Genomic DNA, 26,040 nt, shown 5'->3' with positions numbered 1-26,040 from the left:
GACGCCGTTGCGAGGCAGGTCAAATCGTGGCAAATGATCTCGTTCTGGACGTCTCGAAGTTGAGAGCCCGTGTGAGCGGTGGGTGTATGGTAGGACAGCCTTGCTCGAACTCGCGATGCCATATCCGGCTAGCTCGCCAAGCCCCTCGGCTGTACCTGGAACAACGCCCGCAAACACGATAGCCGTGTACTCCGTGTTATGCCGACCACCAGGTACATGCAAGTACAACAACCTGCCGTGCCTGCGTACTGTCCGCTATCGTATAATCGTGGGCGTGAGGCTACCTGCATCATGTTGGCCAGACATGTCGGCTTCCTCCGGGCCTTCCCGCCTGCCGTCAGGTCATACTCGGCCATGGCAGGAGGCAACGCCTATGTGAAGAGGCTCAACTTTTTCAAGGTCCCGAAAGAGGAGGACATTGATGCTGTGCTCAACGAGTATGAAACCCTGAGGAAGAATGCTATGCAGGTGGGTCCTCATCTTGTATCTCTTGCCACACACGTAGCAGGGAGATGAAAGGATGTTTCCTCAGGCAATGAGCACGTACTGACGTCGTTGCATAGGATGGCAAACCTTACATTGTGTCCAATGTCGCAAGACGGATACTGAATACATCTTCGCCACTCAGTGAAGGCTATACGATTGTGTCGCAGTCCATCTTCAAGGATCACAAAGACCATGACTTTTACGACAAGGACTGCTCTGCACACCAGGTGCTCAAGGTATGCAGCGCTTATGATGGCATCCCCGGTATCCCATGCTACCTGATGGATGCGTTAACGTTGGTGTAGAAAACTACGAGCAAAGTACGCACTGGTGTTATGACAGTAGTGTCCGAGGGCCACTGGCCGGAGCCCACATTGTAATCCGACTTTGCGGACAGCATCGATCAGCTCCGCAAGTCGCAACACGAGACATCGCTTCTCGCCAATGAAAGAGCTATGAACACGCCCGGCGTTTGCCAGATTATTGTGCATATCTATGCGGAGTCGCACAGCTCGTGCTACCTTCGCATGACAGTTCTCCGTCTTGGCACATCCTTTCACGCTTTCAATGGTAGGTCAAATGTGGATTCTGCTCAGTGCGCCGTGCGATCTCCCCATACATGCGCAGCTGTCGCTTCTGCAAGTCGATAACCACGGGCATACTTCCGCTTTGGTCGTGCCCTTATATCGATGTAGCGCAATCAAGATCCCTGTGTCTGCCGGAGCGAGGAAGCGATTCTCTTATCTTACGCTTCCTCTATCACTTCAAGAGCCTCTAGCTTGTCTCGAATTCACTCTAGACCACGGGTCCTGTTGGTATTGCTCTCTGAATCACAACGACCATGATCGCAATTCCATTGCTGGTCGGCTGGCTGTGCCTTTTGCTGGCCGCAGCGCTCATGGCATTGAGAAAGACTCGCCGAAACTTACCGCCAGGACCAAGGCGACTACCCATCATTGGAAACCTCCTGGACATGCCACCAGCTGGCGGGCGCAATTGGGAGCACTATGCCAAGCAGAACGAGCTACACGGTGTGCAGAAGCCTTGCATTGCCGCAGCTTTGACGCTGATTTTCTCGAAGGACCAATATCATCCCTTACCGCATTTGGTACCACTGTCATTCTCTTGCATGATTTTGAGCTTGCACAGCAATTCCTGGAAAAGAGGGCAGTCGTAGTCTCGGGCAGACCACGACCATTCTTTCTGACAGAGATGTACTATTGGATCCATTCTCTACACTATAACTGCAGACTGACCAGATACAGGTGCGGTTGGGTTAGCAACATGGGCTTCATGGGCTACAACCAACGTCTGCGTGCAATGCGGAGGCACATGTACTCCAACCTTGGCACGCAGGCGGCGATGGTCAAGTATGGTGATATGCAAGATATCGAAACCCGACGGTTTCTGTTGCGTTGGTCGAATGATCCTGCGAGGTTCTTGGACCATATCAAGAGGTAAGGCTACTTACTCCAGGAACCAAAGGTAACAGCGTCTAAGACTGATACTTTTCTGGTGCGGCAGCGAGGCTGCTGGGATAATGCTGAAGAGCATCTATGGCTACACGCTCAACTTGGAAGGCACAGATCCCATCATCACGATCGTAGAGGTGGCCATTGCGGACGCTTTGATAGCTGGCCAGCCCGGAGCATGGCTGGTAGATTTCGTTCCAGCGTGTGCGTGAGCCTCATCTCGTACTGAGAGCATTCACTAACGACCGGTCAGTACGCTACCTGCCCGACTGGTTTCCTGGCACAGACTTCAAGCAAGTCGCTAAAGAGATCACCACAACAATGCGAGACCACTCAGGAAAGCCCTGGGAGGTTGTCAAGCACCAAATGGCAAAGGGGACCTACGATTCATCCTTTGTCTCGCGCCTACACGAGCAGGCAGGTGGTGAACTGACCGGTGAAGATGCTGAAGTAGCAAAGTGGGCAGCGAATGGACTTTACGGTGGCGGTGCCGATACTGTAAGCCCCACGAACACCGTCAACGGCTGCATCACTAACACCAGCAGACTGTCTCATCTATCATGGCGTTCTTTCTACTCATGACGCATCACCCTGAGGCTCAACAACGGGCACAGGACGAGATTGATCGCACCGTTGGCCAGGATCGTCTCCCAGGTCTAGAGGATCGTGGCCATCTGCCGTATACAGAAGCGATCGTCAGTGAAGTCCTACGCTTCCATACCCCAGCACCAGAGGGTTTGCCTCATGCTACTACTGAAGATTGTGAGCTTGAGCGATACTTCATACCGAAAGATGCTGTAGTCATTCCCAACGTGTGGTATGTCATCTCTAAACGGGAGAGATTGTAATTAGATGCTGAGACCGATAGGCTGTTTGCCCATGATCTAGCAACATACCGCGACCCTTTTAACTTCAACCCGGACCGCTTCCTGGGCAACCACCCCGAGCTCGACCCGCGAGCGTTCATCTTTGGGTTTGGCCGCCGTATCTGTCCAGGTCAACTGCTCGCCAACTCGAATCTGTTCTTAACACTCTCGCGCACTCTCGCTGCTTTCAACATTGGCAAGCCAGTAGACAGCGGTGGTCATGAGTATACACCACCGCTGGACTTCGAGCATGGCTTCATCAGCCACCCTGTACCGTTCGAGGCTCGTATTACGCCTAGAACCGAGAGGTACCGAGAAATGATATTGGAAGTTGAGAGAACACATCCAATTGGTAAAGGGAGTTCTGAGGATATGGAAGCTCTGAAGGAGTGGTAGCAAACCTCACACAACATGCCGAGGGAGGGTGTTAGGACTGGCAAAGGTGAGCAAGGGGAAGGGGCAAAGGTACGGGTATTTGGCTCTCGAAGGCGTCGCTGTCGGATGTCGAGATTATGTCGGAGCGGAGGTATTGGTGTGCTATGTCTTGCCAGCTGACACGTTATTAGTGATGTCTTCTACGACTATTCCATTGTGTGGAGCTCACCCGTCGACCTTCGTGAGCATGTCCTGGTATGCTTTGACGAAAGTATCAGCATCGCTGTCTGTTAGGCACTTCCTTTGCGATGTCCCAAGCACTGGCAAGAGCTTGATAAGCAGTACACTCAGAATGCTGACGAGCTGTATCTTGGTCTGAGACTTGGTTTAGTAACGAGGACGAGCAGATTGTTCTTGGTCGCGGTAATCGATGAAGCAGATCAGCGGGCCTTTGTAGTCTCATTACTCGCATTCAACGAGCGAGGATTGATGTACTACATAGGGTAAGGCCGCCACCATGACTTGGTCTTCGGAAGTGGTTGTAACATGTAGAGCTACCGAGCTGGAATGTGACTGTTTGAACAAGCGGTCATGCAGGATGGCCGTAGTCGGCCAGGGTAGCTGCAAAGCGAAAACAAAGCGCGCCCTCCCCATGAGCCGTGGCGTGCACCACAGCTGCGTCGTGCTTCTTGATCGGCTTGTTTGCCACAGAAGCTCACTCTTCTAGTGTGATTCACGAGAGCCCGGGGCGAGAGAATTTGGTGGCAAGGTTCGCTCCCCGCTCCCTGCCCACTCAACGAACGACCTTCGTCTTCTTCTTCTTCTTCTTCTTCTTCTTCGGCTTCTGCTTCTGCTCGACCTCATCTTCAGATGAAGACTCGTCCTGAACACTCTGCTTCGTCTTAATCGGCACTCGAATACCACGTCCGGCCACAGCACCAACCCCATCATTCGAGTTGTACACTGGCAAGAAGACATGCCCCATCTCCTTGGCCTGCTCGTGGACCTGCTCACGGAGTTGCTTGAAGCGCTCACCTTCCTCTCCAATTCTCGGCCACTTCGTGATCTCGTCCCATGACGCCTTATTCTTGGACTTGTTGCGGCCGCGCCACTCTGTGGCGATGGTCTCCCAGCTGCGCGCACTCGAGTCAGTAGCTAGTTCAGTTGCCGGTGATTGCGACCTACTTCTTGTCGGTGATGCCATCCTCGAAGCCACACTCGGCGATCAGCTCGTATGTGAAAATAGCATTGAAGATCTTGATGCGCTCTGTGGCGGACATGTTGGGGAAGTCTTCGTGCAGGAGGCGGATGGTGAGGCGCATGAGCGGGTATTTGTTCCAGTCGATGCCTGATGTTGCCTCAGAGGTGGACATGTCTGACATTTGGGACGTCGCGTTTGCGCTCTTCGAGGCTTTGGCGCTGTGTGAAGTTACAGAAAAAACGGAGTGAGTTTTGTACATCCACGAACATGTGACAGAGCTTTTCTGTGGGGAAGTGGAAGGTTCCCCGATTGCATTCACTTTCGGCGTCTGTGCTTCCGGCCCGCCATAGACCGTAATCACTCCACTAGGCTATTATATGACCTGCAACAGGCATGTGAACCAAAGTGATAATTCCATGCCCTCGTATTCCCTCGCCTTATTTCTCTGAGCCCAACGGCTTAGGAGGACCGCTTCCCAAGCCCCGATAAGTCTCCTCGCCGCCATCTCCCTCAGAGTCCCCCTCGCTGCCACTGCCGGCGCCCTGTGGCTTTACTGGGACCCGAATACCGCGCCTAGTAACGCTTGCAACTCCATCCGCAGCGCTGTAAACCGGTAGAGTGGCCAGTCCGCCGATGCCGAGACTGGTTGCTGCATCCTTAATCTTCTTCTTTAAATCCACCACCATAGTACGTCCTTCCTCGGTGGTTGGTGAAGTGGTTATGTCGGCTCAGAGGTGAGTGTACTGCACCTTGCGCCCATCGCGGTGCTTTGCGCACACTTTGTGGTACCTGTCCACTACTTAGCTTGACACAATCTATCTGCCGGGGGAATGATTACTCCTGCTCTGGAACGCCTTCTTCGAAGCCACAGGCGGCTAGCTAGGTCGCAAACACCTTGTTGAAGATCTTGACCTTGTCGACGCCCTTGAGATCGGAGTAGTCTTCGAATAGAACAGAGAGAGCGGTTCGCATCTGTGCGTGGTATTTGTTCCAATCGATAGTGGCTGCACCAGCTGGAGCAGGCATGATGAGCCTGTTGATTGGTGGTCGTGTTGGAATCGTGGTATGAGCCGTTGGTGTGTGGCTCAAGCAGTTCCAACAAGATCTTCAAGTACCCGGCGAGACCATTGTCGCGAGAGCGAAATGCCACGAGCTGCTTGTGCTTCGCCGAACTCTGCCTGACCATTCACCGACCACCTCTGTACAGCCTTTGGAAACCTTCATTCACCTAGAAGGTCGCCTGTCCTGTATATAGTGATACCTAAACATGTTGTGTATAACCAAAGGAGCAGTCGTGTGGCCCAGATGATGCTTCGGTGCATGCACATGACACTCTTGGCAGGGAGGCAAAGAATGTACTTCTTGCCCAAGGAGAGGCCAGACACAGTAAATGTTATATGTGATGCCTATATTGTTACCTCTTCTTTTCTTGTATGGAACACCAACATCTATATCTCTTCAATGTGGATTGCTACACACAGTTATTCGTCGTTGTCCTTGCTAGATTTATCGAAGACAAACGTCAGACGCAAACATGTCTTGGCCCCGTATCATTGTCACTGACAACGGCCTTTTCGTCGGACAATCCATTGCAACGCTAGAACATGCTATACGAACATCGGCTCTCCAGACCATCGCGTTTTGTGGATCGAGTCCGCTAAAATTGGTGACTTCTCGGGCCCCATCTTAGTACTTGGGGTAACATACGGGAGTCATCTGTCTTAAAACAAAATGTTCTTGAATGGCTTGTTTCATTAGGCATGGCACAAAACGCAGGCTCACGAATATGTAATTTCGGGGCCTCGAAGACGTTATGGCGATGGTTGTTACATGTACATTGGGGATCGCGGCGCGGTTAAAAATTGTCCTTCGCAAGATGGCGAATTATGTCACTCGATCACCGCGTCCTGCTACGCTTGCGATTCTATGCTCTCCTCGTTTAAAGGCTCGTCACTCTGCTCAGCAATGCCAAGCTCAGCAGCAGCTTCCTTCACCTTTTCCTTGAGCGCCTTGACCTCTTCGCGTCCCTCGTCCGTGCTTGGGTTGGTGGTGATGTCGCGCCAGAGATGAGCGCTGGACCCCTTGCGTCGATGGCGCCATTGGACCATGACCTTCTCGTAGCTGCAGAGATGATTAGCGTACTGTGTATGCAAGATGGGCGTAATACAGACTCCTTATCTGGTACGCCTGAGGGAAAGCCACACGCAGCGAGCTCGACTGCGAAGACCTTGTTGAAGATCTTCAACTTCTGTGGTCCGTTGATGTGCGGATAGTTCTCGAACAGGATGCAGAGACCGAGTCGCATCTTTGGGTAAGTGTTCCACAGTATTGTGGCTTGCCCTTTTTTGCTGGAGGCATGGTGTAATGGAACGGTGTGATGGTGATGAGCAGAGGGCCTGTTCCAGTGGCATGATACTAAGATAGATATGCCCATCGACGTTCGATTGCCATCCGTGGAGCAAGATATCACGGCAACTTTCAACGCATTGGACTTCATTGTTGTTGTACAAACATCGGCCCTGCTTCTGTACGTCGTACTTTTTAAGCACTTCTTCACAATGGGCCCTTGCTGAGCGAATTGGTCTGGAACTGCAGAGTGTTTCACATTCTCTAGCAGTTTGGTCTTTGATCTCGGCGGCCATTCCATCAGAGATGTCCGTTCTTTTTCCCGATCTGCCAGCTATATGCACCTTGCAGATTGACAAGCTTGATATACCACTTCAAACCCCCTCCAAAAGTGGAGAGTCTTTACTGGCCATCTATTCGAATGTTATCGTTTTTTCTGCCGCACTCCATCTGGCCAAGCAATGGGCAATACCTCAAGCCGGGTTATTTCAACAGTCGTCCCTGGTGACATGGCGGAGGCGAGATGCCGCCGATATTGCAAGTAACAGGGCTCACTTGTTTGTGGCGTAAATACATAAAGTGGTTGGATGGATACTATGTTCTCGCCAGTCGCCGCTCTGTTATGGCCGAAGTGAATACTAATAATGAATTTCGAGGAAAATGCGAAAGAGCCAGCAGGGTAAATCAGTTAGTCAGCATCTTACAGGGGTCTTGAAGGGTCGATCAAGCGCGTCAGAAGTCTGGACTTCCATCTTCGAATCGTGCATCTTCAACATGTCGTCTGCAACGATCAAGCAACATGCGAACGTCGCGCATATCCCGCGAGTCAGCTCGTATGGTGTCAGCAACGGCCCCTTCCACACGAGCAACTCGATCTCTCCAAGCCTTTGCCAATGGCACGACCGATGAATCGCCAGATCAGAACGATGAATCGCCAAATCAATGGAACAGCCACGAATGACTCAACGAAGAAACGACAGCGGACGACTAAGTCAACCTCAACCACGACGACAGTCTCCTCTCCATCAACCCGCCGCTCCCCTCGCAAAGCTCCCAAGCTCGAAGATGCCTCACCGTCAGACAAGAAGCCCAAACGCCAACCAGCCAAGAAGATCAAATCCGAGGATGGCTCAGTTCGTGTCGAAGCGCCTAGCAATTGGCAGCAGATCTGGGACATCACAGCGGAAATGCGCAAGAAAGTCCTCGCTCCAGTCGACACAATGGGCTGCGAGTCGCTCGCCGAAACCACCCGGCCACCTCGCGATCAACGCCTGCAAACACTTGTATCCTTAATGCTCAGCTCCCAAACCAAAGACACCGTCACAGCAGCCGCGATCCAGAATCTCCAGCAGAACCTCCCCGGCGGCCTAACCCTCGAAGGCCTCCTCGCAGTCGAGCCAGACGTCCTCAACGACCTCATAGGAAAAGTCGGCTTCCACAACAACAAGACCAAATACCTCAAATCCGCCGCCCTCATCCTCCGCGACAACTTCTCCGGCGACATTCCCGACACCATCGAAGGCCTCGTCTCCCTTCCCGGTGTAGGGCCCAAGATGGCATACCTCACCATGTCAGCGGCATGGGGAAGGGACGAAGGGATTGGGGTTGATGTGCATGTACATCGGATTACGAATTTGTGGAAGTGGCATAAGACGAGTACGCCGGAGCAGACGAGGGTGGAGTTGGAAGCTTGGTTGCCGAGGGAGAAGTGGCATGAGATTAATCATTTGTTGGTGGGGTTTGGGCAGACGATTTGTTTGCCTGTTGGGAGGAGGTGTGGGGAGTGTGAGTTGGGGATGCAGAAGTTGTGTCCGAGTGCTGTGGCGGGGAGTCCGAGGAAGAGGAATGTTAAGAAGGAGGTTGAGTTGAAGACGGAGGACGGGGCGGTAAAGGAGGAGGAAGTTGAGGTGGAAGCTGATGATAAGGGTGCTGTCGTACAGATCAAGAGTGAGGATATGGGAGATGCTGTTATACAGGCTACAATTGGCTCTGTGCCAGATATTGAAGGTCTAGGTGCTGGAACAGAACGAAGACTGGGCGCTTCGATTGCTGCTGTAGATATATGATACCACATGCAATGCAGTGCAATGCAACCGTCCCTCTCAATCCACCCCATCACTATCCCCCATCTTCATAATCAAATGCAGCGCCCGTTCATAAGCCCACATCGTCACCGCACTACTCGGCGCGGCCTTGACCAAACTCACCGTCAGACCCCGATACAACCCCACAGCCCCCTCCTTCCTCAAAATCATCCCCAACGTCCCCACCACACCCCTCTCATACACCGGAACCCTCGCCCCACCAATATACCGCCCCCTCGTCGGGCCCTGCACCTGCAACCTCTTCCTGACAGTATCCAGCGGGAACACCGCCGTCTTGCTCAAGACACTCGCCGTCACGCCCGCGACTGCATCGCCCGATCCGAATGGAAGTTGGATCGTTGCGAGGGAGGGTTTGAGACCTTCATAGAGCGCGAAGAAGAGACCCATGTAGGGGACAATTTGGCCTATTCCGGCGTTTAGGCCTTTGAACCATCCCGCTGCTCCTTCGTGGCGGGAGATGTCGCGGATGCTGGCGAGTAGACCATCGTACACGCGTTCGGTTCCTTGGGCGGCGAAGCGGGTGCGGAGGAGGTCGAGGGGGTAGGTCGTTGTCGTGGCTGCGGTGCCTGCTATGGCGCCGGCGATGAAGCTTTTCGCTGTGCCGTTGATGTTGACCTTTAGATCCTCTTCGAGCTTGTTCAATGCCTGGGACACACTGCGGTATGTCAAGAACTGCACAGCCGCATATCCCAGATACAGCCCCTCCGCTGGGATGTTTCCCTTCCAGAATCCTGGGAGGCCTTCGTGGGTGTAGATATCCTTCACCGTCAGGAAGATTCCCGTCGGCGTCGGCCGTGATCGTAGCGGGGTGGATAAAGGGTCGGCGAGGGAGTGATAGTGCAGTTGTAGGCGGATCTTGACGACGTCGAGAGGTGCTATGCAGAAGCGGGAGATGAGGCCGGAGATTGCGCCGGCGAGGACGACTTGCAGGCGGGTTCCTTCATCGCGGGTTTGGATGGGGGTGGGAGGGTGAGACATCCATCTGTCTGGAGATGTGAGGTGCGGGGGATGTGGTGGTTGGTGGTCACGTGGTGGTGTAAAGGAAGATGTATGTGGTTGCATTGGAGATATGCAGGTACAATCTTTGAGCGCGGTGCATGGTCCAGGCCAGGGTCTTTGCTTTGCTTTGCTCCACCTCCGCTCCGCTGTTCCTGGCTTCTTCTTTGTTTCCAGCACGCGGGTCAGCTGAGCATGGCATCTCGCCTCCGCCATCCAGCGCCGCGGGCATATGTCAGCATCGTCAATGGCAACGCGAAAGCGACCACGCGTGCATTGGGCAATTCTACGCGCCTTCGACTCCTAAATATTGAAGAATGGGACCACGCGCAAGCAGCACGGGAACAGGAAGTGCTCGAAGACGGCAATCCGGCTGGCCTCACTCGCAAGGGTTTCGCCAAGGACGTCGCTCCCAGATTTATCGCGAAGAAGTTCCACCTGCTCAACAAACAAGCCAAAGCAGACGCCATGCCAAAGACACCCAAAGCAAGACCTTTCACTCCGAAGAAACCCACAGCAGAGGCGACACCGAAGAAACCCAAGGCAGAAGCAGAACCAGCCCCACCGATAACCAGATGGGCAAATGCTCGAGTCACTGTACCCGGTGCAGCTGCAGAGCACTCTTTCTCTGCCGTCTTTCTGCGAGACATATGCTCTTGTCCTCGCTGCGTCCATCAGTCCACCAGGCAGAAGCTCTTTGTCACAGCCGATATTCCGACGCAGATCGAAGCTGTTGATGTTCAGTCTGATGCCCAGAGTGTCAAGATCAGGTGGTCGAACGATGTCCCTGGGTATGATGGCGATCACGTCACCGAGATACCTTTGGCTACTTTGTCCAACTATGTAACGAAGGGCAACGACCTTCCAAGTCACGATACGACGCCTAGGGTCCTTTGGGATGCCGACATGTATCAACAGCGCACGCAAGACTTCACCTATGAGGCCTACATGGAAGACGACACAATCCTGCTCAAAGCTCTCCGGCAACTGGAATCACATGGTCTCCTCTTCGTGACCGACGTACCCGCAGATGAAAAGTCCGTAAAGCGCCTCTCGAAACGAATAGGCCCCCTGAAGACGACCTTCTACGGCAAAACATGGGACGTCCGCTCAGTCCCCCAAGCAAAAAATGTAGCCTACACATCCCAAAACCTCGGCTTCCACATGGACCTCATGTACATGAAGCAACCACCCCACCTCCAACTCCTTCACTGCATCCGCTCCTCCTCCGCAGGCGGTGCCAGCCTCTTCACAGACTCCTTCAAAGCCGCCGTCGATCTCCGTAAAAACGACATCGAAGCCTTCGAGGGACTCGGCAAAATCAAAGTCGACTACCACTATGACCACAAGACTGATTACTACTACCAAAGCCGCTCCGTCATCGAGCTGAAGAGACTCGGCCTCAAAGACGCAGTCATATCCGAGTACGGCCGACAAGCGCACATAAGTGTCAGCTTCAATCCCCGCGATAGCAGTGTCTCCCCGATAGACGTCATCGACGCTGTATCGTGGAGCCCGCCATTCCAAGCACCATTCCGACTGGAAAGCGGCGTGAAAGATGTCGGGACGTCTTATGGTGGTGACTATTACCTCAGCCGGAAAGTGGATCACTGGCATGATGCGGCGAGGAAGTTTAATGAGTTGATTCATCGGCCGGAGGCGATCTATGAGAGGCTCATGAAACCCGGCGAGTGTGTTATTTTTGACAACCGGAGGGTGTTGCACGCGAGGAAGGCGTTTGAGGTGGGTGATATGGGGAAGGAGAGGTGGTTGAGAGGCGCGTATATTGACAAGGACCCGTTCATGTCGAAGTTGAAGATTTTGAACGAGAGGTATGGCGCTGCTGTTGAGGAGGTCGAGCTGAAGGAAAAGCAGGAGCAAGATGCGTATTTTGAGATGCAGCGGGAAGCGTGAGAGCACAGTCGAGGGTGTACAGCATGTTGAGCATAGCATATCACAGCGTAGCACATCCTGAAGTTGACAAGATATACAAGCACAACGATCAACGATGGCCCACAATCAGGAGCCACGATGGCACGATTCACGGAGTGTCAAGGTCGATGAAGGCACCGCCACCAACAACCTTGTGGCATTGCGACCATAGCATTGGTGTCAAAGCCAAGTCAGCCAGTTTCTGCACCCATGAAGTCGTCGAAGCGCGGTGTTCATATCCCTTAGCTTTCCCTGCTTCGCACTGTCACGCCAATGGCTACGTGGCGCCGCGCCTTGTCAAAAACACCATGCAGATGCGGAGATGAAACATCAGATCATATATGGTCCAGCAAAAGCTCAAGTTCGCAAATCGCTCTCCATGATAACGTATAGACAGGCAGAGCTGTATTATGGGCGGAGCTGCGCCAGGATTGAGCTCCTCTGACTGAATGCTTCGACTTGATAGCTCGACCGCCCAGCTGTTTTACAAATCAAAAAAATCCTCACAACCTAGATAGTGAACCTGACAGCCTAGTCACCATCAACGACTTCGTAGCGTTAACAGCTCACCAGGCGATGGAGAATATCGAGAAGGTCGCCGTTATCGGATTAAGATACTCACCTTCAATCCAACATCCGCTCCAGTTGATGGTATTAGGCATCCGGCAACTTCGGCACCCCTATCACAGCTGCCTTGTGCAACGCAGGCTTCGACGTAACAATCATTTCAAGGCTTGAAGCACCAAGCACCCCAATGGTATCCACGTTGTACGGACGGAATATGATATCGCCAACCTCACGAAGGCCTTCGAAGGACAAGACGCTGTGGTATGTGCAGTCGGACCAGCTGGAATCGTTCATCACAACACATTCGTCGACGCAGCGGAAGCCGCAGGCGTAAAGCGCTTCATCATCGACGACTTTGGATGGGGCCCAGATGTGCGTGGGCTGCCGGAGTTTGAGGCGATACATCAGCAACGACGCAGTGGCTGGGAATATGCAAAGGTCAAGGCTGAATCCAGTCCTGCTTTTACGTGGACCGGTGTCAGTACTGGGAATCCGATCGACTGGGTATGACTCGCTTTGGTGCTGGCCGTTCGCGTAATCGGTAGCTGATGTGTTGCTCAGGCGATGAAGTTCCCATTGATGGGCTTCGACGCCACCAATCGCAAAGCCATCATATACGACGAAGGAACTGAGCCGTTTACCGGCACGACTTTGGAGGGTATTGGTCAGGCTGTCATTGGTGTATTGAAGCATCCTGATGAGACAGCGAATCGGTTCGTCAAAGTTCTCTCGATCAAGACTTCGCAGAATCAGCTATTGAACGCTTTTGAAAAGACCGGGGGATGGGAAATCAGTCGAAGTACGACGCGGGAGTTGAAGGCTAGCGGCATGGAGAAGTTCCCGCAGAGGAGCTCTGGATGGACTCTTGAGCTGGCTGTAGCTCAACTGTACGAATCCGGTGAAGCGAGGTGTGTTGTGACGCCTTGGTGGCTGGAGTCGGAGTCGAAGCTGTTGGGCGTGAAGGAGGAGTGCGAGGAGGGAATCGTGAAGATGATAATAGGGACCTGATGCTGCGAGCTGTATTGGTCCTCGCGAGTCATTACTCTGCGATCTCGTTTATCGCGGTTGTGATAACGCATGGCGGTAGTCCAGAGGTCTTGAAATCGGTACTAAAACTGCAATAGGAGATAGACATGACAAGCACCGCGCTTCTTCACGACCAATTGGGCCTTTTCAGTGAGGTTCGAACCACATAAGGGCAATTGCATCATAAGACAGACATCCAGGTGGGATAGTCGTTCTGAGTACATATCTAAGCGGCAGGCCTTCACAATACAACCCTATAGCCTTGCCCTGTCGGCAACAGCAACATCACGGCCAAACGCAATCTCGCGATCTTGCAGCACTTCATCCTCGCCAGAGAGTCGCAAATCCTGGCTGGCACTGCGTCGCATGATCCAGCGATTGCAGATACTGGTCGCGATCTCATCTCCGTCGCTCAGAGCATCCGCGCCAAGCAGTAGAGCGCATACGACCCAGCCAAGTTCGCCTGCTAGAGCCCTACCATTGAACGTCAGCCTTTCCTTGGATCCAGCTGAGATGGTGGCCTTCAGCTTCGACCATCGTCCCACTACGATCTCAGCCCATTGTGTCTGGCCTTGACTTGACCACGCTGCTGTAGCCGAGGCGACGACATCATTCAAAGCGTGCAAGACCGCCGGACCAGCTGAGCCCTTGACAATACGCACTACATCATCTGCCATGATATTCGTGGTCCCCTCCCAGATGCTGAGCACATTCGCATCGCGATACAGACGGGCGATATTCATGGATATGTCTTCATTCTCGAGATACCCGACTCCTCCTAGACTTTCTATGCACTCTGCAAGACCTGCAATCGAAGCTTTGGCCGTCAACATCTTCGCCAAAGGTGTCAACAACCGAAGTAGATGTGGAACTGCGTGCTTGGGAGCCAGTCCAGCAGGTTCGTAGGGCGCAGAGTCGGCAGCTCCTCGGCCAGTCCTTTCAGACGCACCAAGAAGTGCAACAGTGTAGAAGGTCAGATGCATCATAGCACGATACTCGACATGCTGCTCTGCAAGCGTGCGGACGTGAGCAGGAGTGTCGACCAACAGCTTTCCACGAGCTGTGCGGACTTTCGAGAAAGCGCGAGAGATCGACAGGCCGCGGCCCCAGACGCCAACGGCTGTGACTGCGTTGTGCACGCGGGTGATGTTCAACACCGTGCTGATCTCCTTTGTACCTTGGCCGGCCTTGCCAATGCGCCAGGCTCGCATGTCCGAGAGGACCAGCTCAGCGGTTGGGACAGCGTGAGTACCGAGCTTTGACTTGAGGCGCTGGATGCTTATGCCGTTGAGTCTGGAGTCTTTGGTGTCGCTACTGGTATCGACAACTCTTGTTGGCGCAAAGAAAGCTGAGATACCGCCGTTCGGAATTTCTCGTGCCAGCAAGACTGTGGTGTTGGCATCCGTCGCAGAAGAGAACCATTTGAAGCCGTTGATGGAGATTGGGCCCAGCGGATTGCCGTCAACTTGGGTAACGGTAGTGTCCTGGGCGCCGGTGCTGAGGGTAGCCTGCGTCTCCGTATTCTGCACATCACTCCCGCCAGGTCGCTCAGTCATCCACTGGCCACTCGTCCACGCTTTGCCAACCTCTCGGCTCACCAAGCGTCCATGAGCTGCCTTGAACACCCTCCGTTCCACTTCACCAAGATCCTTCTTGGCCAGCTGCGACTCCAACAGCTTCGCAGCACCGTCCGTCATCCCCGAGGGACATGTCACAAATGCATTCCATGGGGTCCATATATAGTACTTCAAGAATTGATACACTCTGGAATGCTGACCGTAGGTGGCTTCATGGCCGATGGCTACGATGCCCTCACTAATCCCTAGATCCTGGAGTTTTCGCCAGCCTTCGGTAGTGATCAGCTCGTCGACGCGCCGTCCCCATGAATCCCAGTGCCGGACGTATGGGATGTTGCGTTCGGCATCGGCACACCAGTTACGGATCTGTGGTGTTGTGACTAGAGTGCTGAAGCGGGTGAGGTCTCCGGACACCTGTTCCTGGATCGAGGGCGGCAGGTAGACTGCATATCTACGTTCAGTACTGCTCTAGTTGGCTACGGGGGACCGTGATACTCACATCGATTTACCCGCTTCAATGCCTGGTCTTCTTCGAACGCACTGCTGAGAACCGGCGGCTCCTGGAAGAAGCCATTCGTGGCACTCGATGCTGGGAAGTTGTGTTTGTGTTCTGTCATGGTAAGTGATTTGATATGACCTACAACATGTTGGACCTTTAAACGTACCTCGGTGTAGCTCATATACTCCATCTCGCTAGCGGCATCCATCATGTCAAGCTGTGCTGTCGGCGCTTGACTTCCTTAAACCCCGCATGGGCTCTCTCCCTCGGTACAACCACGAACCGGCTTGCCCAGACGACATGTGGTGACTGTTCATCTCTCGGGTGTCATGAGGATAGACACTCGAAGCTCTATCCAATCCTGATATTGATCCACTAACTGAGACACAGGTCCAAAGTGCCATCCTCGCTCCCAGAATGCCTGGCAGAGAATCTGGACATCACCAACTCATGCATGACTGCAACATAACAGTCCAGAAGGCTCCATGCCTCGATCTCACCAGATGTTACCACGTCAGATCGCCAAAGCAGCAACAACACCCGCACCCAGCGGTGCAACAAGTTGATATAGAACTAAGCCCTTCACCCCAGTCGGCACAGCTGCGTTCGAACTGGCAGTACAGCTCGCACCAGCACTTCGCAGCCTATCCTCACCCGCCGTGACCGGAATCCTAGCATATATTACACTAGTGCTCGTAACAGGAGCGTCGGTGATCGTCCCCGTGCCATTAGCAATGACAGTCGCCGTGCAAACCGCCTGGCTCGAGGTCGTAAGAGCGCAAGCATCAATAACCCTAGTGCCGGGCGTGGTGTAGTCGAGCACGTAGAAGCCGGGCTTTTGAGTTGCTGCTACCTGAGAATGACTGTCAGCTCTCTTGTAGCATGTAGCATAGCCATGCTTGCGAGGATTAAGAGTCTTGCCGTAATGCCCGAATCGGCTTTGCAAAGATCATTGTTTGCACCATCACACTCGAGCTGCAAGGTTGTCTCGCATGCGGATACATCGATGACGGAGGCCTTCCAGCCTGCGGTGTAGGCACGGACGAAGGCGGAGATGGTTGGATTGCTGGTACTGGACTTGCGGGATGAATTGCGTGTGCTGCGAGCAGTTGTTGCAGCCGCAGTTGCAGCTGAGGTTGCTCTTTCGGCAGTGGGCCTTCTTCTAGTCGTGGCTCCAGTAGCGCCTAAGGTTAGGCAAAGCAGTGTGAAGATGTTGGAGAAAAGCATTGTGGTTTCGGGGTGGTGTCAAGAGCAAGGAGTCACTCAGATGAGTGTCTTGTATGCTGGTGTCCATCCACGAGGATTGTGGTTGCACTTATACATGCCCCTCGGAGTGTCTTCCTTCTCTACAAGCTAAGAACCGCCATCATCATGCTGTTGATCTGAACTTCAAAATCGCTGAGGCTGAGCCAACTTTCAGCATCACCGTGTGTTTCGATCCAAAGAATCTCATCGACAGCTAATCTTTGCACCTCTCGAATACATCATCGTTCTCTTGGCAGCATGCATGTATGCACTACTGCGTGAGTCGAGGTCGAAGCCTTGTTTTCATTGAAGCATAAATGATTGAAGCTGGCGATGTGATAGGCTTGTCCAATCGCGTCCTATTTTTGAACGTAGGGCACGTTTCAAGCGAGGGAATGACCTCAGTCTCGCGAGGTGTTTGTTAAATAAGTCACTGGTCGTGCAGCTGTACTGCCACCATTCTTAGGCTTGGCGTTAGGGGCTGATGTCCGCATTTGCTCAGAACGGAGTACTATATGGCGATCGTTAAGACGTACCTGGGGTAGTGGAGTTGCCTGTACATGATTCTCGCCAGGCACTGCTTCTGACTGGGTCATAGATTGGACGGCTGTATAGCATGGATCCGATTGGATCCCTTCCTGTTGCTTGATCGAAGGCTTGCCTCAAACATTGGAGGAACAATGGCAATGGCAGGCACGTAGCCACGCGTTGTTCTTGATCTAGCTCTCCGCGAATGCGCCACGATGCACGGGACGCTCTGCTCGATACCGTAAGCCGGCGTAATACGAGCCCTTCCGTGCATCACGGTGCATGGTCTGCTACACCTTCGAAGACTATACTGTACTGTGCCCAATTTACAGCTGCACCAACATCACCGCAAATGCAGCCAGTGGGAGATAGAACGCCAATTTGGTACCAAGGTACCGGTCGGAACTACCACCAGTGGATGTTGACGCATCTCCAGTGGTGATGTTGCTGTCGGCCTCGTTATCAGTGCTCGTTGCGTCACTGCTTGTGGTGCCATTCCCACCGCCAGGTGCATCCACAATAGTAATACGTCTATCGAGCTCAATGTCGACAGGACTCTGCGATTGAATGTATCTCGTAAGAATCTCGTCCTGAGTCTCTAGAGTGATAGCGTCTTCAAAGGGCGTCGGAAAGAAGTTGTCACCACCGCCAGCCAAGAAGTCCAGAGTGACGATGTTGTATGTTTCTTCACGATCCAGGCTGGCATTCCCGATTGTCACACTGACTAGCCGGGTACCGTTGCTGTTCTCTGGGTTCCACTCGACCTCAATGATGCGACTGATCTGGAAAAAGCTTGTAACTTCCTCGCCGTTGAATTGGCTAACACCTGTGCATATTCCTTCAAGCACGTTCCACAAGTCGTCGCCACTCATCGAGATCTCAACGAGAGAGTTGCCGAACGGGAATAAGGTCAAGACTTCGCCGCGTGTGATTGATCCTTCGTCGATCGTGGCACGGATGCCGCCTGCGTTGATGATAGCGAAGTCTGCACTGTCACTCTCGTTCAGCCGATATGCCAGCATTGCATCGGCCATGAAGTCGCCAAGGAGACCTACATGTGTCAGCGTGAGTCGAACAAGTGTACGTCAGGCTCAAACTTACATTCCTGCTCCTGGCATGTTTCTTGATCCAGAACCACGTTGGACATACCAATCTCCTCCGCAGCGAACGCCTCGAACGGCTCTCGCCACTCATCGATCTGAGCCTGCAATGTCGCATTCTGCTCCGTTTCGTTTGTAATATGGATTGGGCCGCCATGATACTCCAGTATCCTGCCCTCGCTGTCGTAGGTGACATCGATGTATCCCAAGTACTCGCCCCATCGATAAGCAGTAACGATGAAAACTTCCTCGCCATCCAGGTTCTCCGCGATCGTTGGATATGGACCTTCAGCATCCTCGAAGTCGCCAAGCGGCGTGTGACTGTGCCCACCCATGATGAGGTAAAGACCATTCGTGTTCTGCGCAAGAGCTTGATCTTCCTCATAGCCAATGTGTGTTAGCGCTGCGATTCTGGTGACATTGGTGGTCTCTCGGATCAGGTTGACGGTATTTTGTACAGCCTCGACGACGTCCGTGAATACAGTGCCGTCTCCTGGGCTGGAGATACCTGGCGTATCTTGGGTCATAACGCCAATCACCGCAAGCTCGAACTCCTCGTAGATGTGGTAGGGCTGGATGGTCCGGTTCAGCACCGGGTGATTCGATTGGATATTGGCAGATTTGATTGGAAATGTCAAGTTCTCGAGAAACTCTCCCAAAACATCGTCGCCTGCATCAAACTCGTGGTTTCCGAGAGTCATGCCGTCGAAGCCAAGCTGGTTGATAGTCTCGGCAATCTTCTCGCCGCCGTAATAGGTATAGAAGAGTGTGCCTTGAAACTCATCGCCGGCATTGAGGAACAAGCTGCTGTTCAGGACAGGTCTGCGCTCGTTCACCATGGTCGAGATCCTGGCGTAGCCACCATAGCAGCTGTCCTCGGGATCCGTGCAGTCTGTACCGGAAGAGCGAAACTCATCCAGATGCGCATGTACATCGTTGATGTGGAAGAAGGCTAAAGATTGTCAGTTCCGTCTCTATGGGCACTAGACTCTGCACTCGCATTGATTCCAGTTGCCAGCACTGTCGATGTATCGCTTCTCGAGACTTCGCTTGCTGTACAAGTACAACACATCTTCTGCCGACGCGACGGCGCTCAGAGTGAGCAGCGTCAAAGCAGCTGTGGTGATGCTGGCCATTGTTGTGCTGTCTTCTTAGCACGATTGGAGCAGAAAAGAGCGAAGACATCGAATCTACTTATCCTCATGGACTCGCTTCTCTCCTGCCAAAAGAGGCGACGGTCCTGCAAACAAGCTCATCTGAACACGCTCTGCTATCGCTTGGCGACTTATTGGAGGAGCGTATCGATTCACCGAGAATTTGCACGCGACGGTCCCAAGCTGAGGTTGGCATTACTTGGCCTCATGGCATGGTTCTGCCAGGCGAGATCCGCATCGTTCATGTTCATGCGATTTCGAGTGACGTGAGTGATCACGACGACGATCATTGTGAAGATACCTGTATCGAGTGCTGGACGAAGGAGCACGACCATGGTGCAAGTTTTAGCAGGAACATGGCTGTGAGAATGGGAAGTAGGAGAAGGAGCAAAGTCGGAGTCAAATGTGGCACCGGCGGCCACTTTGCCTTCCCTTATTCGAAGCGACAGAAGGGTCGGGACGGATTTTGACCGGGGTCACCAAACTTCAAGATTCTATAGCAATATACCACTACTACACTGTTTCTCTATATATAGTAGTCCTATTATGTTTATTAAGTGTTTATCTAATGCGCCTAAAGTTGTTATATCTATTAATCTAGTTAGGCCGTCGTATTTATTACTATTATAAGTTACGTAACCCTCTAAGGTACTCGCCCGCGTCTCCTTATTACTACTTCTACCTCTACCAGGTTATTTACCTATCGCTATACCTACTATATAGACATAACGTCTATTAGACTTCTTACTACTACCTACGCTACCGGTCGATATATCTTTTAATATAGATAGATAGATTTATTATTAACCTGTTAAAGAACCTATTCGGCCTATATAGGTGTCTACCTATGTAGTGTATAGGGAGAATCGACTACTAGACAAAACTCCCCCTCTAATACTTCTATCCTATCTGAAAAAGTTTCCCTCTTAGACGTACGGAGACTAGGTAAGTAACCTCTTTTCTCTCCCTTATACCTTTATTATCGCTAGGCGCGCTCGCCTCTTCCTTCCCTTCTTACTAAGGGAGAGCAAAGGTGGCTACTCTAACTATATATTACTTAGTTATAGACTTGTCTATACGTTAGTATTACGTATTACCTTTTTAGGGGCATCGTCTTACTTCGGGTTTGTCTTATCTCCTATCGATAGCTACTATAAATTCTTCCTTTTTTAGTACCGAGCACGTGACCCGTATACTATAGAAATGTAACGTTCTTATCCGAACATACCGCCGGCTTAGCGCTTAGCTTTATATTTAGAGTTTTCTTAGGTAGCTTTTCTATATCTTAGATTTATACTCGCTAAGGTTCTAATATCTAGTAGCTTCCCTTCCTTTTACCTTTTCTATTAGGCCAAATTAGCCTATAAGTAAATCTCCTAAGTTATAAGTCTTTAACTTACGCCTTAGTCGGACCTTAGTACTAAAGCTAAGCGAGGTAACCTTACTAACCTTATCTTAGCTCCTACGAACGGGGCGGGCTACTCAAACCTTTAGTATAGAGGACACTAACTAACACCCTAATTAAGGCGGTTACTACCTACCGGATTAGTAAGGTTTTGCTACTTATCTAGTCGGAGAGGGCCTAGCCTATAGTCGTGCCCTAGGTAATAACTACGCGGCTTAGCCTACTAGCCTAAACGATACCTTTAGGGCTACCTAGGCTATACCCCTAGCTACTCGGTCGTACCGCCGCCCTGACCGCGATGGCGACGCGGAGATAGATAGGGCGGACTACCTAGACGAAGATAACTTCGGCCTATATAACGAGCTAGCTAGTAGAGGTAAGGCGCCTATAATAGGGGCCCCCCTATTCTAAAGTCTAACGCTTAGAACGACGAGTGCCTTAACTAGATATCGTCTATTAGAGCCTAGATTAGCCTAAATAAGAAATAGATTATTAAACGACGCCTTTCTAACCTAGAGAAACTAGAGCTCGTTAGTAACTTCGTCGGTAGCGACTTTAACTAGTTATAGTTTAAAGCTATTAAAGAAACGCGCCTAAAGCCCCCTTATCTTAGGCACGGCGACTTGGACGACATGATCACGTAGTCTCTAACTTTATAGTCGACCTAGACTATTAGGAGTAGATCTAGCGTAATTAGGAGATAACCCGTTAAACTAGGAGTATTATAACCTTTATTAGGTCGCTTAGGCTAACTAGGAGCGGTATAACTCCTCTACTAGATAACTTTACCTACCTACGCAAGTTTTTAGCCGGCCTAAAGCCCGATATACTAGCTAGACTAGACAATCGTAACTTCCGAGCGACTAATATAAATATCCCCGTCTACTTTAAGTAGGCTATTATAGCTAACTAGCGACTCTTTCTTAGCCGCAGAACAGACTAGAAGCAGGCCGTAATAGTATTAGCCGTCGAGAAGTTCGTAGACGAAGATACTAAAGCCTTTATAGCTCTCCGGAGCGACTTAGGTAGCTCGGCGCGCGGTAGAGGACGCGGTAGAGGCCGCGGCGGACGTAGACGCGGGCGAGGTAATCGTAGGGGCTCCTCCGGGCGCTTAGACAAATACTATAACTATAGTAAGACAGGCCACTTCGCGCGCGACTACTCTAAGCTAAAAAATAGAGCCTAAGACGTTTTAATCGAGGTAGACATACTTAGGATTATTAGACGCCTCTATACCCCTACCTAGAGAATCCTACTAGGATAGGGCGACCCTAGCTACTAAGGGTAAGGCTTAGTAGATAAAAGTAAAAGAGGATAGAGCATTGTCTTTATCTAAAGAACCCGAGTCGGAGACTAAAGAGGAGGTCGACTATACGGTAGAGAGGCTAATAGCGATAGGCGGAGGGCTCTTTACTATTAATACCCGCCTAGGACCTAATTAGGTTTAGGCTAAGGTTACCCTAGACTACGTAGCCTCTAAAGTATACCTCTTAGCCCGAAAATCGAAGTAACTCCCTCGATCGCTTTTTAGGGACTTACCGCTAGTAAGGATCGTCCTCCTAAACGGTAAGGAGATCATTTCTACTTAGGGTGTCCTTCTACTATATTAGATTAGTACCTAGTAGGACATAGTCCCTGCTAGAGTTATCGATATAGAAGGATTTGACCTTATCCTAGGCCTTAAGTAGTTCTAGAAAGTCAACCCTAACGTAAACTAGTAGTCTAGCTCTACTAGACTACGGGACCGGCGTAGCCGGTACTATATAATTAGGCCGTACTCTAAGGTGTTCGACCTAAAGGACGACGAAGGCGAGCTAGAAATGTTTAACTCTATATATTTAGTAGACTTCGCTATACGATACGAAGGACCCTAGTTCTTCTACTCGCTTAGGCGACTCCCCGACGATACCCTAGTTAATATCGACTTCGAGGAACACGGCTTAGATAAGGTATACGAACGCCTTATAGCTATAGTAGGAGACCTAGAAGATAAGTCTTAGCTACGGTAGGTAGGTAACCGGGTCTTCTAGACGTTAGTTGATCTCTTCCTAGAGATATAGAGAGCTTAGCTCCCGGCTAGACTCCTACGGAAGAGAGCTTTCGACTATACTATCCCTACTAGTAACGCTCGACCTATTAAGTAGCCCGTATACCGTCTAAACCCTAGTTAGCTTCGAGAATAGGCTCGCTAGATCTAGATACTCCTTAATTACGGACTAATTAAGGTCTCGTCCTTACCCTAGGGATCCCTAGTCCTCTTAATCCCTAAGCTAGACGGCTAGTAGCGTATATATATCGACTATCGCGCCCTAAACGCCGTAACTACTAAAAACGGCTTCCCCCTCCTACGTATCTAGGAATGCCTAGATACGGTCGCGAAGGCTAAATACTTTAGTAAACTAGACCTAGTCTTAGGGTACTAGTAGCTACTAATCGAATTAGCCGATACGTATAAGGCTACGTTTAATACTAGGGATAGGAAGTATAAGTTCCTCGTTATACCCTTTAGGCTAATAAACGCCCTAGCCTCGTTTTAGTCTATAATAAACGAGATCCTAAGAGATCTACTTTAGAAGAAGGTCGTCGTATACCTCGACGATATCCTAGTCTTCTTAGACTCTAAGGAATAGTACGAAAAAGACCTAAAGGAGGTCTTCGACCGCCTAAAGAAAGCTAAACTGTTCTACTCCCCTAAGAAGTACGATATTAGAGTCAAGTTAGTCACCTTCTACGGGCATTAGATTAAGAAGAATTCGATTAGGCTTCTATAAGACATGATCGACGCGATTAATAGTTAGCCTACGCCTACTAATATATAGTAGATTAGGTAGTTCCTTAGCCTCGTAGGCTACTACCGCCGCTTTATTAAGGGCTTTACGAAACTCGCCGTACCCCTCTTAGATCTTCTTAAGGAAAGCAACGAGTCCCTTAGGCGGAAAAAGCGTCGCCTAGTACGATAGAACGCCTAGTACGTATACGCTTTTAAGAGCCTAAAGCTCGCGCTAACCTTAGGGCCTATACTAATCTCGCCTAACCCTAAGAAGCCCTTTACGATTAAGACTAATATATCTAAATAGGCTATAGGCGCTGCTCTCTATTAAATAGGAGCTAACAATTAGCTATACCTTATAGCCTTCTCTAGAAGGAAGCTTTAGGGAGCCGAGCTAAATTACCTAGTTCACGAAAAGGAGGGCCTAGTAATTAAGGAAGCACTCCGAACCTAGGATAACTACGTAGAAAATAGCTATACGGTCACGATTCTAACCGATTACTAGTCGCTTAGGTACCTTAATAGTACTAAGGGCTAGAGTAAGAGGATTGTATAATAGGCTTAAGAGTTTTAGTAATATAACTTAGACATTAGATATCGTAAGGGAGAATAGGTAATCGTTCCCGATACGCTCTCCCGTCGGCCTTACTTTATCGGAGAAGGACCTACTAACCTAGCTTAGCCGGTTAAGCAACTCGTAGCTATAAGATTTAAAGCTAACGAGACCGACTTGTTCCCTCTAATAAGGTAGTTCAAGTTAACGGGATAGATACTAACTTACGGTCCCTACCTCGAGAGCTTAATTAAGGTACGAGAAGAAGAATTCGAGCTACTCCTACCGATCGACGAGTCTAAGAAACCTAGATTAGGCTTTATTCTTCTAGACGACAAGGGAACAGCGCCTTTCCTTATACTAACCTAGCGTCTTGATCTAGTGAACTACGTATACTAGTAATACGGATACTTTACGGCGCCCGGACTAATAGGTTAGCTCGAGATAAGAGCCTAGTAGCCTAGTATAAGAAAGGACGTACGAAAGTTTATCGAATCCTACCCTAAATACTAGCTAACGTAGAAAAAGAAGCCTAATAAGCCTAAAAAACGCGAGCCGCGGTTTTACTAGGTTAACGATAAGCTTAGGCCCTTCGAGAGATAGGCGATTAATATCGTAGGGCCTTTACTGAAGAGTCTACTAGGAAACGAGTATATTATTACGGCGATAGATTACGCTACGGGTTAGCTAGTCGCTTAGGCCGTTCCGTATACGGATACTAAAGCGACTATAGTATTTCTATATAAGAGAATCGGTCGACGACGAGAATCACCTATACGTAGTGTCGGCTACGAACCTCTCGTCTTACTACGAGAGAGCCAAGTATTCTTACGCTAGAGCGTCGTAGGCGCGACGGGCGCGTAACGTAGGCGAAGCCGCGGCGAACAGAGGGCTACTAGCAAAACGGGTATAAAAACCATCCGACGAGCGTGTACTCGTATCGGGAGCGAGTCCCTCTTCTTTCTACGTATAAGAAGGGCGCGGAACCGTGGCCTATACGCTCGATAGGACACCTCTAGTATAAGTATAGAATTTTCACCTCCGGAGACCGTAAACCGAGCGGGCTAAGCGACGAACATTAGACGAGCGGACTATAGAATAACAACTGAGCGGACTATACGACGGCGTCGAGCGGACTACGAAACAATCTAGTGTTTGCTAGCGGGCAATGCGGTAGGTAGGTAGACACGCGACGAAGCCTATAAGGGCCTATTAAACACCCGGTATAGGAACGAGGGTTTTGCCTAAGGCACTGCCTATCCCGCTACATAACGCACCTAGTCTAATATAGTAGATTGCGACGAGGAAAAGACGATAGCCTAAGTAAGGAAAAGCCGGCTATTAGGACGGGGAAAAGACGTATAATGTAAGTGGATTAGTTCTATAATCGGGGAGGATCGAGGGTAGGGTGATAAGGAACTTCATATTAGTTAGTAGGTAGAAACGTAAGGAGTACGCTGCCCGGCGTGGTGTGTGCCCCGAGCAAACCTGCGAGGCATAGACGGCCGCTTTCTAGAGATAGGCTACGGTAACGCGAACGGCGTCAAAACCTAGGGCGTGGTATACACTAGTAGCGACGGCTAACACTGTCTATACAGCCCGAGAGGACGGATGCGCATGTCGGTCAATAGAGAGCACTAAAGGGCTTAGGCCTATAGAGGTAGATATTGGCTTAAGGAGCAAACAGGGAGGGAGGGCGTAGGGGGAAGCTTTTGCTCCGGGCTAACCTCTCGAAACGAGGCTACACGGTGGTGCTAGATAAGTGGGAAAGCGCGGTTAAGACTTGTTACCTTATCTCGTAGCTAGCTTGCTAAATACGATTCCTTCCTTGCCAGAA

The 26,040-nt window shown here is 51.0% G+C and overlaps 12 protein-coding genes across 12 annotated transcripts; 5 read left to right on the top strand and 7 right to left on the bottom strand.

The window, feature by feature from the left end:
* Positions 1-291: 291 nt before the first annotated feature.
* Positions 292-866, top strand: CLAFUR5_00186 (Fusaristatin A biosynthesis cluster protein; the record flags this gene model as incomplete). The annotated part of the gene is made up of 3 exons (XM_047899334.1): positions 292-468; positions 564-722; positions 792-866. 3 exons carry the CDS (start codon positions 292-294, stop codon positions 864-866), a joined length of 411 nt encoding a protein of 136 aa, XP_047755153.1.
* Positions 867-1,327: 461 nt separating this feature from the next.
* Positions 1,328-3,220, top strand: CLAFUR5_00185 (Cytochrome P450 monooxygenase; the record flags this gene model as incomplete). Its single annotated transcript, XM_047899333.1, has 7 exons — positions 1,328-1,517; positions 1,568-1,700; positions 1,752-1,943; positions 2,011-2,162; positions 2,212-2,456; positions 2,504-2,775; positions 2,827-3,220. 7 exons carry the CDS (start codon positions 1,328-1,330, stop codon positions 3,218-3,220), a joined length of 1,578 nt encoding a protein of 525 aa, XP_047755154.1.
* A 772-nt stretch (positions 3,221-3,992) lies between these two features.
* On the bottom strand, positions 3,993-4,659 carry CLAFUR5_00184 (uncharacterized protein; the record flags this gene model as incomplete). Its single annotated transcript, XM_047899332.1, has 2 exons — positions 3,993-4,332; positions 4,385-4,659. 2 exons carry the CDS (start codon positions 4,657-4,659, stop codon positions 3,993-3,995), a joined length of 615 nt encoding a protein of 204 aa, XP_047755155.1.
* Positions 4,660-4,837: 178 nt separating this feature from the next.
* Positions 4,838-5,426, bottom strand: CLAFUR5_00183 (uncharacterized protein; the record flags this gene model as incomplete). Its single annotated transcript, XM_047899331.1, has 3 exons — positions 4,838-5,094; positions 5,150-5,189; positions 5,295-5,426. The coding sequence occupies 3 exons, from the start codon at positions 5,424-5,426 to the stop codon at positions 4,838-4,840; spliced, it is 429 nt and encodes a 142-aa protein (XP_047755148.1).
* Positions 5,427-6,310: 884 nt separating this feature from the next.
* On the bottom strand, positions 6,311-7,047 carry CLAFUR5_00182 (uncharacterized protein; the record flags this gene model as incomplete). Its single annotated transcript, XM_047899330.1, has 2 exons — positions 6,311-6,521; positions 6,572-7,047. The coding sequence occupies 2 exons, from the start codon at positions 7,045-7,047 to the stop codon at positions 6,311-6,313; spliced, it is 687 nt and encodes a 228-aa protein (XP_047755149.1).
* Positions 7,048-7,639: 592 nt separating this feature from the next.
* CLAFUR5_00181 (Endonuclease III) lies at positions 7,640-8,812 on the top strand (the record flags this gene model as incomplete). The annotated part of the gene is made up of 1 exon (XM_047899329.1): positions 7,640-8,812. One exon carries the CDS (start codon positions 7,640-7,642, stop codon positions 8,810-8,812), a length of 1,173 nt encoding a protein of 390 aa, XP_047755150.1.
* Positions 8,813-8,848: 36 nt separating this feature from the next.
* On the bottom strand, positions 8,849-9,829 carry CLAFUR5_00180 (Mitochondrial thiamine pyrophosphate carrier 1; the record flags this gene model as incomplete). The annotated part of the gene is made up of 1 exon (XM_047899328.1): positions 8,849-9,829. One exon carries the CDS (start codon positions 9,827-9,829, stop codon positions 8,849-8,851), a length of 981 nt encoding a protein of 326 aa, XP_047755151.1.
* A 213-nt stretch (positions 9,830-10,042) lies between these two features.
* CLAFUR5_00179 (Dioxygenase str8) lies at positions 10,043-11,761 on the top strand (the record flags this gene model as incomplete). Its single annotated transcript, XM_047899327.1, has 1 exon — positions 10,043-11,761. The coding sequence occupies one exon, from the start codon at positions 10,043-10,045 to the stop codon at positions 11,759-11,761; it is 1,719 nt and encodes a 572-aa protein (XP_047756784.1).
* Positions 11,762-12,910: 1,149 nt separating this feature from the next.
* Positions 12,911-13,354, top strand: CLAFUR5_00178 (uncharacterized protein; the record flags this gene model as incomplete). The annotated part of the gene is made up of 1 exon (XM_047899326.1): positions 12,911-13,354. The coding sequence occupies one exon, from the start codon at positions 12,911-12,913 to the stop codon at positions 13,352-13,354; it is 444 nt and encodes a 147-aa protein (XP_047756783.1).
* A 272-nt stretch (positions 13,355-13,626) lies between these two features.
* Positions 13,627-15,659, bottom strand: CLAFUR5_00177 (Acyl-CoA dehydrogenase family member 11; the record flags this gene model as incomplete). Its single annotated transcript, XM_047899325.1, has 2 exons — positions 13,627-15,392; positions 15,449-15,659. The coding sequence occupies 2 exons, from the start codon at positions 15,657-15,659 to the stop codon at positions 13,627-13,629; spliced, it is 1,977 nt and encodes a 658-aa protein (XP_047756790.1).
* A 303-nt stretch (positions 15,660-15,962) lies between these two features.
* CLAFUR5_00176 (uncharacterized protein) lies at positions 15,963-16,675 on the bottom strand (the record flags this gene model as incomplete). Its single annotated transcript, XM_047899324.1, has 2 exons — positions 15,963-16,301; positions 16,370-16,675. The coding sequence occupies 2 exons, from the start codon at positions 16,673-16,675 to the stop codon at positions 15,963-15,965; spliced, it is 645 nt and encodes a 214-aa protein (XP_047756789.1).
* Positions 16,676-17,547: 872 nt separating this feature from the next.
* Positions 17,548-19,160, bottom strand: CLAFUR5_00175 (5'-nucleotidase; the record flags this gene model as incomplete). Its single annotated transcript, XM_047899323.1, has 2 exons — positions 17,548-18,272; positions 18,323-19,160. 2 exons carry the CDS (start codon positions 19,158-19,160, stop codon positions 17,548-17,550), a joined length of 1,563 nt encoding a protein of 520 aa, XP_047756792.1.
* Between the last annotated feature and the right edge of the window lie 6,880 nt (positions 19,161-26,040).

The sequence above is a fragment of the Fulvia fulva genome, chromosome 1, assembly GCF_020509005.1.
Source record: "Fulvia fulva chromosome 1, complete sequence".
In the NCBI taxonomy this organism is placed as follows: Eukaryota; Fungi; Ascomycota; class Dothideomycetes; order Mycosphaerellales; family Mycosphaerellaceae; genus Fulvia; species Fulvia fulva.
This window is presented reverse-complemented; position numbering and strand designations above follow the sequence as displayed.